The sequence below is a fragment of the Diuraphis noxia genome, unplaced genomic scaffold (genome assembly GCF_037042655.1).
Source record: "Diuraphis noxia isolate RWA-SAM2 unplaced genomic scaffold, SU_Dnox_SAM2 contig0001, whole genome shotgun sequence".
NCBI classification, from domain to species: Eukaryota; Metazoa; Arthropoda; class Insecta; order Hemiptera; family Aphididae; genus Diuraphis; species Diuraphis noxia.
In genome coordinates, this window is record NW_028301711.1 from 76,246,086 (window position 1) to 76,260,466 (window position 14,381).

Below are 14,381 nucleotides of genomic sequence, written 5' to 3' on the forward strand. Positions count from 1 at the left end.
TAATATAATAATGGACGTTCCGAAAACTGTTAATTTATGCCAATGGTTGTAATTTTATTTGATATTACCCCGTTTGCGGTCGCCTTCGCATATTTTTACATTACATCGATAAGTAGGTATGCTTACTTTTTACCGCTCTTTACGCCGAAATTGCAATTATTTGCTACAATGTTGTTTTTTTATTATTCATCATTTTATTAATATTATGCGTATAAAATATATATAAATATGTATATAATAAAATATTAATAATATTGTGCCCAACCCATTGTTTGCTCCCATCTAAACGTAAACCATTAAAAACAACAATAGTTGATGATGATAAGTTATATTATAATATTATATATTTTGTAATATAATCATTAATAAATGATTCATTATGATGGATAATTTTTTCAGAGATGGTGGATGATGGTTGGGGCGCTGTAACTACGTACATTATATACATTTTTTATAGCACTGAAATGCAATTGTGTGTGTGCGTGTGTATATTTATATATATATATATATTATATTAATGTACTTATTGCATAATATATAATATTAATAGTAATTTTAGAATACACGTTCATGGCCTCATGGGGTAATAGGGGTGGTGGTGGCGTCAGCATCAATGCAGTAGGGGTGGTTGTGTACCTTTGTCGGTGTTGGCCGTAAATACAAATTACACACACAGACACACACACACACATATATATATATATATATATATATATTTACGTGATGCTGAGGGAAGAAATATGCTTGCAGCGGTAGTAGCATTGGTGCAGGATTCAACCTTGCTAATGCAACTCCCGGTGTGACCTACATAAATCAACCCCCTCGACCGGCCTTTGCTTTCGTCACTTGTTGCTTTAGTAAAGACTACCCCAATATGAAAAGGGCACCGGTGGTGTTGAGTGCAATTACGGATGATGCGATTATTAATTTTAGTGTTCAACCCATAGTGGTAATAATAATAATAATTATTATTGTTATAACAATAATCGTGTGCAATTATAGTAATATTTATTTGATACAATTTTGTTTTCATTTTTGATGTACATACCTACATGTTTCGTATTTGGTAAAAAGTAATGTATGATATTAAATCTGAAACACAATAGGTATTAGGTAACAACCCCACCATGATGTCATTAATGTAACGAATGATAATATAGTACATTCTCGATATGTGATCCTCAATGTATAGGTAACGTCGATGTGTATTGTAATAATATTATATCGTTGTAGTTTCTTAACATAATTAGTACCTAATAACGGCAAAAAATGTTTACCTCTGAAAATGCCTATTACCATAATTTTGTACTCTAGCCTCTAGGGGTATTTTTTCAATAACATAATAAAACAACGGTTTTTGCTTAAAACAGTTATATATTGTTTCTTTTATTATATTTTGTGCTTATTTATAAAATAACTTGCTATAGAGTATAGACTACTGTGATCCTAGAACTTTCTGTGTATTCAGTGTATTCGTCGATATTTTATCCTCGTGTACTCATACAGCTGTGTTATCAGAAAAAATCCCACTATTCCCTGCATAATAAAATATTATAATATATTATGTTGTACCTATATTCTATCGCTTTTATTAAATTTATATTGAGAATTTTATTTTTTCATATTATAGGTAAGCATTATAAAACATTTTTGTATATTATCTATTTAGTATAGAATACCTATAGTTATTCAAGAATTTGACGATGTGTACTTATACATATTAAATTATTATCGTGTTCACAATATATTAACTTTTACTGTGACGCTATATGATGTATAATAAGTAGTACCTAACTACCTTTTTTTTTTTTTTTTTTTTTATTAAACAACTATCCGCGGCGTCTATGGCCATTGGATGTAACAGTACATTATATATTAGTATATTTACATATTACATTAATATTTAAAAAGATATACAAAGTGATTTAGTATTTAAAACAAGACAAAGTAGTAATAATTAGGAGTTAAGTGAATAGTATTATTTACAATTTACAGTTTGTTTATAAGATTCGTTTGTCTGAGAAACAGTATGATCGTGTGTATATTGTTGGGGTCCGGGTTGAGTGCTTCAGCAAGGTGGTTGGATATTTGATATAGCCTTCTTTCTTTGTCGTATATTCTGCATTCGGTTAAGATGTGTTTCACAGTAAGTAGTGTTCCGCAACATGTGCAAACTGGGGGGTCTTCCTTCTTCATTAAGTGGGAGTGTGTAAGGTGTGTGTAACTACCTTTTTTTAAAGAAAAAAATAGGGCCTGGTGGGAACTGACTATCACACAATTATACTGCCATCACCCTGTACCGGTTGTATCTTTCTACCTATATGCAACCGCCAATCATCAATACATCAATACAATATACAAAATAATAAATTCATTGGTACGTATGGAAAATTGGTTGTGTTAACATTTGATGCAAAAAGAATTATTTCAGTCCTAAGGATGTACACTAAACCAATTGCTTCCGCATCCCGTATGCATGTTAAATATTTTGAATGTACACATATTTATATTATACTCAAATGTATTATTTAGATTCATTAAATAATCAAAGAAATTTAACTGGATAAAGAGGCGGTCGGGTGTTGTATACTCGTCTGGCTTCGCTCGCCCTGAATCAAGCCTACGGATAGTTTATAGTGTGGTGTTTAATTTTCGTAATAATTTAAATGCAACTTTTTCGCTGGTTTTTTTAGTTCTTCTTTACGCTTGGAGTAACTTTCGAGAAAATTGTTTCAATAGTATTTTCATAATTCAAACTTACTACATAAAGTTTTTGATTTCTTGTATGCGATTGTTGTGCACGATACTTTTAGACCTATTTTATTACTAAAGTAATTTATTCATATCACTTGCAATTTACTACGTTGACAATTTATATCACTTCCTACCTATAAAATGTGGAATTAATAATATTTTATAATTTATAAGACGATATATTAATTTTTCTACAAATTCATTATAATAATTGTTTTTCAAATTTTCAAATGGAAAATATTACCTTGTAAATAACAAAGAGATATGTGTACAGTCGAAATTTGATTTGTTTTTATTTTGGGAGGAGGACTTCAAGTTAATTTATAAGTAAGACTTTTAACACGTCTAATTGATCACCACTTGAATCTGCAAATTTTAAAGTAAACTATTTCATTGTACACACATTATAATATAAATATATATATTTTCCATTATAGATGGTATATTTATTACTTATCTACTGCGATCATATTATTTATAATAATTTTTCAAGGAAATCTTAACAATAATAACTATTATAACCTTTGTTTGTATAGGATAATAGTGATTAATAACTAGAGTTTACGTTAAACAGATAGGCGTTTGGTGGCTCCGCCCACCACGCAATGCATACTGCAAACATAGTATTTTTTTGGTGCACTATTTCAAAACAGCTGGTATACCTCGTGCGTTTACCGAGTTTTTCTTTATTATTATTTATTCATAATATTAATATTATTCATATTATTTAATATAGACTAAAATATAGAAAAGATAATGATATTTAGTAAAATGCTCAGAAAACATAAATGAAGAATAATTATTATTTTCCGTTATTAGATTACTGTATACAAACTAAAAACTAAAAGTACCTACATTGCAATAACTTACAACGTTTGATAAATGTTCGGAAAATAATTTGACATGAGTGATGAGTATATTATTCTTTACTTCTTTATACACTATTTGAACATATTGAAGCATATCATATAAAAATATAATATAAATACATTTTAAAAAGAAAAGCAAGTTATTATTTAAGCCTGTTTTCTATGGTTTATTGTAACAATAATTTTGTTATAAAATATAGTATATAAATCAGTGGTTTTTGTTGTTCGTTTAAAACGTTTAAATCGTAACATCTAAAACTTAGACACTATATTATAATATTATTTAATAAATCTAAAATTATGTAGTATTGTATTTCCGTAAACGTGTTTTACATAGTTTAACTTGTAGCTTTAGTTCACCTATAATGCCCTACTGATTATCGGTGATAACAAAATAATATTTAACAAATATGCCCATTACACAAGTTCATTAAAAACAAAACTAACGCATAAGGAAAATTAAAAATTGACCGTAGTAAGCATATTTGCATTATACAGTATACCAACAAACATATGCAAGTAATAAATATGCATGATTTACACAGATTTGAAATTTGAAACCCAAGTATTTAATACCAACATAATAAGTTTATGTTTAGTGAGTCAGATTTAATATCGAATATTCACTATGAAAATATGCGTTTATCAACATGAAGTCTGAGAGATCTTTTAATATTATGATTACCGTAGTAAAATGTCCCTATATAATATACTACAGTTGATGACTAATGTTAAAATAAATATTTCTTTATGTTATTTTTGATTTATATTATTATTTTATATAAATTTCAAACTGTTCAAAGTTTCTACAATATATTTCTAGATGAACATTTTGGTTCATTACCCACCTATTTTTTTAAACACTGTAGGTGTAATTTTAAAAATGTGTATTTATGGTGGGGATGGGGGCAACTATTTCATGTATAACATTTCCTATCTTACTGAACGGTTTTTATAAATATAAATCAAACACCTAACTACTTCAAAATACATTTTTAATTACAATATTGGTATTTGTATATATTTAAACTAATTTTTAAAATATCAAGTCGCTACCAATTCACAACATTTACAAGATGCTTTTGCGAAGTATTATTAGTTAATTAATAATTAATGTACGATTTTGATTAAAAAACGGGAATAAACTAATCTTACTATAACGCCCAAAGTCTGCTTCATTAGATTTTCTGATTTCAATTTAACAGTATAGCTAGTGCTTAACTTAATTATTATATAAAAACAAATTAAATGATCGTATATAGTAAATTTCAAAACTACGGTTTAAACTTTTAAACAACAAATTACAGGTATTAAATTAGTTACATTTTCACTTGAAATCATGCGTATAATCGTATAAGGTCTAATTTTAACATAACAAATTTAATACATAGAAAATGCTTTTAAATTTGTTTCTATATTACGGATTGTTTTGATGTTTAATTTAAATTTTAAGTTCAGTATTAAATGCTTCAATAAAAATAATGAGTACCTATATTAGTATAGTATTGTATATACTATACTAAAATATTTCTGTTAGTTCTCGTTGATGACTTTTCTAATTGTTATTTGAAAAATATCATTTCGGACAATTATTGCTGAACTATATATTATATTATATATACCATAAATTATTTTGAACTGGATAATTATTTTAACACTAAACCCTAATTATTATTTCAAAGAGTACAAATAGTTTTATGTATATTATTTTAATTTATTATACAAATCAACATTTTTGAAACTAAAAATATATTATTTCTTTTTTATCTAATCATGCATTTAGAGTTACGATTAATCAACTTTTTGATTCTTCCTGTGACACTGGATACTTACTCATCTAAGCTCCTGGTAATGTGTACTACAATCCACAAAGTAATTTTTCATGTTATTTTCTTCACATATTTCAATTATTTTCATGCTATTTACCTCTTTATTCGTTGAAACTTTTTGGATGAATTAAGTATCTGCACATTTTTACAAAAATATTAAGCTGTATAGGTAGGGTACATAAACTAAGGTTTTGGCACTTGTCGCACTAAGATATTTTATTTGCAGAATAATGGGATAGGTATTATTATTTTTATTTGCCGTACATTTAAATCTAATGTACGTGTACGATTCAATAATAATAATTTATGAATAATGTTTTCCATTAGGTTATTTTTTATTGAATTGTACTATAATAATAATTATTCTTTATGTTAAAAATTCAAATTATTATTTTTTTTTGAGGACTGTAAAATAGCAATTATGTTACCCGATTAAAATTCAAAACCCTTATGCTTATACAGTATACACACATATTATTTTCATAATACAGTTTAAAGGGTTATTGAATTTTGATTGTGCACTTTATTAAATTTTAGATTATTAAAACAAAATTGATTTTTTTATGAATTCTAATTAAAAACACCCTCATAATTTGTAAAAAAAAATATTATTTTAATTATTCAAACCAAACTTGATTTATATACCTCTATATAAATTATTTTTTAACGAGAGAAATCGTATTTTTTTTAAATATTTTAATCTTATTTTAAGTTATTTATACCACGAACCTATTTACATCGTTCTATATTATGATACTTGGGTATTGACTTAAAAGCGAACTCGAGACTTTAGCACTATAAATATATGCCTTAAAAAGTATGTAAAATATGCGCTATAATATGCCTCAGAAAAATTTTAAATATTAGTTATGAGTTATAATATACTTTATAAGCATTATTTGAATATTCAAATAATAAATGTAAGTATTACAAATTTTAAATATAATTCTGTACAACAAATACCTATATTTTTGACTTAGATTCGTTTTTATTAAAAGATTTTTACTTGAAATCGTATGGCATTGTTTTCTTGTTGACATTTAACTTTTATGTTTTTCCATGTCTAGATATCGTATTACTTTATTTTTCGTAGTTTGATAAAAACTACTATGATACAAGGTTCCTTGTTTTTCTTAGACCAATTAACAAAATATTGTAAATACATAAATATTTTTTTAAATTAAGCTTTGATGTTCAAAATAATGAAAATGAATAGGTTACCTACCTTCATAAAAATGTTACTTGAGGTACAAACATTAAATTGATAGGTAATTACGTTGTATAATGTATATTATATGTTACTGAAATTTTAATTATTAGCATACCTACTGTACAATATTATGATGATTATATTCTGTATAGTATTGTTTAATTTATTACTTAGTCCCGTTATTGTATGCATTTGCATATTTTTATTTATTAAATTAAAAAGTAGCTAGGTAAGACACAAATTTGAATCTTAACCTAATGTGTTGATATTATGCGACATTTGCATATTATATTATATCAATATTTTTACGTTTGGTATATAATATTAGACCTATGTGTTTTAAGACTAAATACTGATGAAGAGTTTGGAAAAAATCTACTTTTGGAAAAAAAGATTTACAGGTAGGTACTATTATAATAATTTTCTTGTGTAGATATTTCTAATGAATCAATTTTTAAGGGCACAAATGACAAAAGTATATCTTTGTACCTAGTGTGTTATATTTAAATATAAAATATAAAATTATTACATAAAATAAATTTTTTTATGCCTCCTATTTTTGAGTACATATTGTATTTAATGTGAAAAATATTTAACCCCCCCCCCCCCCCCCCCCCGAATTGATCAAGGACCGCCACTAAAAAACATAGCCATGCATTTTTTTATTTTTTAAATTTCATAATTTAGGTATGGGTGGGGATAATGTATTTACTTCCTAAATTTGTTAAATAACACATGGACTGATGATCGCAGTATTGATTTCTGTAAATATTTGGATACATTTTTAAATAAAAGTTGAATTGTTCTCATTGTTCTCAACGTAGTTAAGTGTTATAAATAATTTGTTAGGTATTTCGTGATGTCGTTTTTCATTTTGATCTCGTTTTTTTTTTATTTATAGGTTATATAAATTTATGAAAACTGAACGAATTATTAAATAAACTAATGTTATCTATAGTTTTAAAAGTGAATATTTAAAACGTTAAAAAATAACATAAGCTACAAGCCAATACATAATTGGCATACTGTACACAACAACTACATATACTTATTATATTATTATTTAGCTTATTATATATTATTATATTGCAATACACGTGTCCTCGGGATGGTATAGTGTACGGACAAATATACGATAATATAGTCGATAAGACTTCTCGTGTAATAGCTATTGCAAAAGTAAATCTATCTCAATGCTTGCTGAGTTGAAAAATTAAAAATTAAAAATGTTTTACCAAGCTAAATATTAATTGTTGTTAGTTTTTGTTTTAATATTATAAATTTATAATACAAGATAAAATCAAATCTACTTAAATCAGTTCAATAATAATAAGCATTATTTGTCGCCCTTTTATCCACACGAAAAAAGTCAAGTTTAAATTCCATTCAAATCATACATAATTATGAAAATTAATAGAATACAATGTGTTATATTGATTGGCGCACTGCAATTATAAATATGATATATACGTCTATGAAATATGATTTGTTTGAGGAGGAATTGTCTTGTCATTTTGAACATGGGTTAATTTGTTTGTTTGTAATCGAAAGTGTATCAATGTAACCGACCTTAGCATAAGTGAAATATTAATCGTCTCTGAACGATTAAATCAAATTATATGTTAATATTATTGAAAATTGTACACTTTTTAAAGTATAATATTATGTTTTTTTTATTGGTACAGCGTTTATAGATTAATGACCCTATTGAATACTTGATGTCTTAGTTATTAAATTATTCGTTGTACGGTTATAATTCATAGATATTATACAATTTACTATAGCTACATAATATTGTGGCGAATAAATGATTTGATTACTAAAAAAAAAAATTAATTTACGAGTGGTAGTTTACACAAACCGTGTAGGTATATGTATACTGACGTTATTAATTTACTTGTGAATTGTAGTTGTTTACATACATTTACTTTTCAATTTGGTTGGATTGTCACAAATTTCAATATAATATCTACGTACATTGGTGGTTTAGATTAATTTATTGTTAATAGTAAATAAACGTCAAACTATCAGACTTGGAAATCATAAAATACAGTACCCGATATTTGTGTAGGACATATATACATGCCACCAACATAATATGTTATTACCAAAACTACAATAGCTGTTCTCACAAGCCTGTCGCTTTGATTACATTTTTACAACTATGCCGCTTGTTATGTTTTTACTACTTCGTGATAAATCCTCCAAGAAAACTTTTAAAAGTCGGAATGGCATTCAACTATACTTTGCGATTCATTAAACATAAATACGTGACGGACTTTTTACGACAGTGGAGTTTTAACGTCAACGTGACGTGTTGACCCTCCGCATAAAGTCGGACATCCGTTATAAAATATTACAATATACTTATATATGACCTATGTTAATAGGTAGGTATTATAGTTGCAGTATTTTATTATTTATTTTTCTTTTTTTAAATCGTATATAGTAAGTAATAACACACTAGATAGCAATTAAAAACTAAAACTGAGTCCAAAAGTTGGTTAAAATTATTATGTCTGAAAATGTTGAGTAATATTTCAAAGGTAGATAATTAAAAGACAATTAGTTATAAAAGAAATGTGGGTATAAAGTTATTAATTAACATAGTTATAAATTAATTTAACAAACCATGCTTTAACTTGCTTTGTTTATTGATAAATCAAAAAGGCTAAAGGATTATTTATATAATAACATTTCTCATTCAACTATTTAACGTATATATTATATTGTAAATATATACATATACATTTATTGTGTTTAGACGTAACTCGGTGGAAGGATGTTTGAAGTAAATACTTTATGATTAAAATTAAATTGATAGTCCTCGTGGATCTTGTACATTGATATATGTATATATTAACATGGCAGACGTTTTTTTAAACAATTATTGAATGGGTTATTAGCTATAATTAACTCATTGGTTCGTAAATATATTTAATATAAATATTGTAGTTGTCTTTGTATTTTGTAAACATTTCGTTCTGTGTAGACACAGATTTCTCGAATATTGTAATAAGTCAAATTTATCATTTTTTTTTTTTTTTTAAATGTAATTTATTATTTATTGCAGGTTTTACTGAACGCAACAATACATTTATGGTAATGGAGATGTAAACATGGGGGGACGACAGTATATAAGAAGTCACCGACACAGTTGGTGGCCTCCAAGACCGCCATGGATAACACTGATGTCGATATCATTATTCGTTAATTTGGCATACACTTCAATAACCTGTGGACCGGGTATTAAATCAGCTGGAGGTAAGAATACGAATTATTGCATTTATACGCTAGCTGTTAAACATTTTTTAGGAAATAATAAATTATTCTAAATCTTAAAATCTATAAAATTATTTGTAATGTGATTGTATCAGACATTTTCTGACAGATTACGGTGTCTCAGTATTCTATAAAATTGGCAATATTATTCATACCTCTATGGGAAAAGTAATAACTACCTAATATTATTTTAGTTGGCCTCTTCACATAAGATACTTAGCTAAACTTGATTAATAACATTTCAGCTTATTATAGATTGTTTAACTGAAATAGAATTAAAAAATTTAAATCCATTAAAAAAATAACGCGATGCGATTCTTATAATAACGGAAACTATTTAGACTTAATAAAATAATAATAAATGTATGATATATTATTATGTAATTTTATTTTATGTATTTTATTGAGTAAAAAGGCTTTAATATCTGAGGCTATTAGTCAGTTTTTTTACAGTAGGGGAGGGTACGGTTGGTTTGGAATACGTGTATATGGGGCGAAGTTTCGTTACTAAAAGCCCGGACGATAACCCATCCGGGAGTTAGCTACGTCAGCCGATGCTTGACCTCAGAATGCGTTAATTACTGTGGCCATTCACTGTACCCTCCAGGTCCCAAAATTTATTTTATTTTATTATAATTTAATGCATACCTTAAGCAATTATACATTCTAGACTGAATTTCGGCAGTACCCTTAGTCGTTTGTATTAAAAATATTGAAGTTCACAGTTAAATTCATCAGTCTTCCACAATCGTGACTTAATTCGCAAAAAATAATTAATTGATTAATCAACATCTAAAGTATATACTTAAAATACAAGAGCTGACTCAGAAATATTCATATAATGTAAAACTATTGAAACTGATATTTTAGAAGTGAATGTTTACAAAATAAGACAATGATCACTTGAAAAGTTGACTCAAAATTCTTTTATTTCTATATAATTCAATTAAGGTATAATATGTAGATACCTACTTACAACTTACTTAATACTTATTTAATAATTTATATTTTTTTTTTTTTGTTTTATCATAATATTATTTAATATGTTGTAGCTATCTAAACTTACTTTATGTTAATAGTAATATTATAATACCTGTTGTACAATTATTTAGTTGTAGGTATACTTATTGATGTTATATGCACAAAATGTACACGGGTATTTAAAATGTTTAATACGGTATATTTTTTTATGTGTTTGACAGGGCAACAGTAAAAGATTTGCAAATATTGATATTCTCTTTTTCTGTTTAGTTAATCTTAATTTTTTTTCAATCATCACAAATCGTTCTCTATATTTTTTATCAGTGTCATTTTTCGTAGGAGAAATTACAACCGTTTAAGTATTTTGTTTTTGATAATAAATCTATTGTTTTGAACTTTATTCAACATTTAAAGAGAAAAGGGCTGTTTTTATTTATTATTTTATCTAATTGACAATAGTAATTAATATGTTCAGATAAACTTTATAAAACCATCATTGTTTTTAATCGATGATAATAATAACGATATTGATTTACCAACACCAACAAAAACCATAATCATAAAATATTAAATTAATAATATCCTTATATTAGTTTTCTATCTATTATATTATATAAACAACTGTAAAATATCATGTATTATCTTGTCCAAAAATAAAAATATCAAACTGTTTTTAAAATTGGTACCTAACAATGATAGGCTATCATTGGGAATGGAGTCATTGAGATACTGTAAAAAAAATAAGTCTTTTATCGATATTATACTAAATTAAAAATGCAACATGTAGGTAATTTATAAAATGAAATTCCTAGGAAACAATGCAATATATCTCAAAAGTGAATTTTGAGATTTTTCTTTCTAAACTATAGGACAAGTAGTATAATAAGTAAAAATACTTTTTACTTTAATAATTTGTGAAATTGGTAGGTACTGATGTTTTTCGTAGGTAGTTAAATATTTCTCAATATTTTGGTTGATACTTATTCATTTTTAATTCATTTAAAAATGGCGACGTTAAAACTTTTTTAATTTAAATACACGGATGCTCGTTTTCTTGCTGATGTGTTTTGTTTTCTAGATAGTAAAAATCTAAAGATCTTAAATCGTTTTAACGTCATCACACCACACACATAATATATAAAAAGTCCGAATTGAGTATAAACTAGTAGACATAAAATATTATAATACATTTATTTATTATTTATATTCAATAGTATCAATATTATACCGATAATTCACATTTCACTCGCCATTAACGGATAATATTTCAACAAATTCATCGCCTGTATTGTGATTTTGGATAATTTTCAGATATCGAATCGGTTGTTTCCCGTATGTTTTAGTTATTTTGTTTGTTTTACTATAGTGCGATTGCGTGCGAAAGATTTCTTCCTCTTATTGGTGCTGGTAAAAGTGACAACGTCATGTCCGACTATGACTACACTACAGCCAGAACTACAGATAGAATATGTTAGAAAAAAATATTGAAACCATTATAGCTTTTGTAGTTTATTGCAAACATAATATAATACGTAGTATACTTGACGACGCCATTTAAACACTTCCAACTGGCTGGACTCGTGGCATATTTTTACTACTCTGGCGTATGATACTACTAATAATTATTTATGTTCTAATTTTAACACCACAATATTATTGTTGTACAATATATTTTATAACGTACCTAACGTGCTGCAGGCGGCATGACGAGATTCTCTTTGTTTGAATTTTGGTTTGGTCGATTCACGCGAATATAAAAAAAAAAAAACACCGTAAACATCTGGAAATTGAAATAATTAGAAACGCCAATTTTAAAAACAGCGAAGACCATTTCGTCACTAAGTATGTCATTTGAGATGTGGATGGTTCTCAAGAGTTTTTTTCCTGAACTGTGTTTCGTTCGGATATTGTGCAGAGTTTGCTGACCTGACTGCATACTTTGATTGAACACAATTTTTTTTTACTAAATCTACGCGTGCTACAACTGTTTCGATAGTGGTCTGCATAAATGGCTTTAAAAAACATAGATTGATAAACGCCAAATTTAAATATTATCTTATTCGTCTTTTGTTGCCGGTTGAATTTCACGGCATTATTCATCAATATGTTTTATGATTGTAAATTATTTTGAACAATTTGTACATAATTCATTTTGAAAACTCTATAAGGGACCTTGGCACAGGTGCTTGTTAAAATTCACACTATACCTATACTTAAAACATGTATAATAAATACGCGTTTTATTGGTCTCGTTTTATTTTATTTGATTGTTTAACAGTTCATTTTAGATTCAGAGCGGAGCGATAAATGTATTGATTTTACAATGGTGTTGGTGTTTTTTGTTGTATTTATACTCAAAATGTATTTTGAAAAAATGCTCTCGACTTTTAGCATGGTTTCTGATAGAAATTATTATTTTTTTTGGTACTTTGGAAATGTCAAAATTAAAAATTACCATTATTTAATAAATATTAAGTAATAATAATATTTCATATTTAATATGAAAAGCAAGAATATTTACGCAATACTAATTTTTAATAGAATCGATTTTGTATGTTTGGTGTCACCCATAAATAAACAACCGAATTTATTTGAAATGTTTACTAAATTTTTTGAGTATAAAATAACGGTTCTCAATAGACGGTTTTCATATTTCGTTGTAAATTTCGTTCGTGCCATCGAGCAGCGCGGAAATTATTGTGCCACGACTGCGCTCGTTGTCTCTATGTCGGCTATGATATTAGTGATATGCTCTTATCAAGCTAATAGTGAATGGCGTGAGTAGCTCTAAAAGCATTTTTAAGTATTTTTAAGTATTTTCACTCAATTTCACTTATTTTTGTTCAATGGTTTTTGTATCTATTTAATGTATTATATAATTTTCCTCAGTGCCACCAAAAGTCGGTGTTTTTAGCTCTTTTATTTATTTTAAGGCGATACTGCAATGAATTATGCTTTTCGTTCATTGGTTATTATATTTTCATGAGAAAGTTTGTCCAAAACCTCAAACTTAATTATTTTTCGTGTTCTTTCCCGCCTCTTCGAACTGCGTGGTCTTAATTCCCAGCCAGTGGTGTTGCATTAATTATAATCTATTATTAATTCGTCCGTGTTACCATTTTCACTTTGAAGTTCCTTTTTTATACTTATATTCGTTCATTGTATTTTATTTGTCATTTTCAAAGTTTTTGTATACTTCATTACTGGTGTCAAGGTTCTGTAAGTATAGTCATCATTATACCATAAAATTATTAATTATTATTCCCCAATTCAGGGTGGTCAAGACATACTTACAGAACCACGTGAATGTTAATTGTATACCTTTTCGTTGGTTTCGTTGTACGACGTGGTTTGGTTTAATCGTCTGGACTGGTGGCCCGTTGGTCGTACGCTCGAGGGATTGTCACGCATTTTAATTAATATTGTATTACTTTCATTGTGGAAGTGTGGGCATCC

The 14,381-nt window shown here is 27.0% G+C and overlaps 1 protein-coding gene across 2 annotated transcripts in view; it reads left to right on the plus strand.

The window, feature by feature from the left end:
- LOC107165792 (uncharacterized) overlaps nt 1-14,381 on the plus strand; it is a 70,183-nt gene that overhangs the window by 20,985 nt on the left and 34,817 nt on the right. For both annotated transcript variants that reach the window (XM_015514187.2, XM_015514188.2), the window contains exon 2: nt 9,736-9,926. In XM_015514187.2, the coding sequence (XP_015369673.2) occupies nt 9,782-9,926 (145 nt within the window). In that variant the 5' untranslated portion in view covers nt 9,736-9,781. The remainder of the gene's footprint in view (nt 1-9,735; nt 9,927-14,381) is intronic.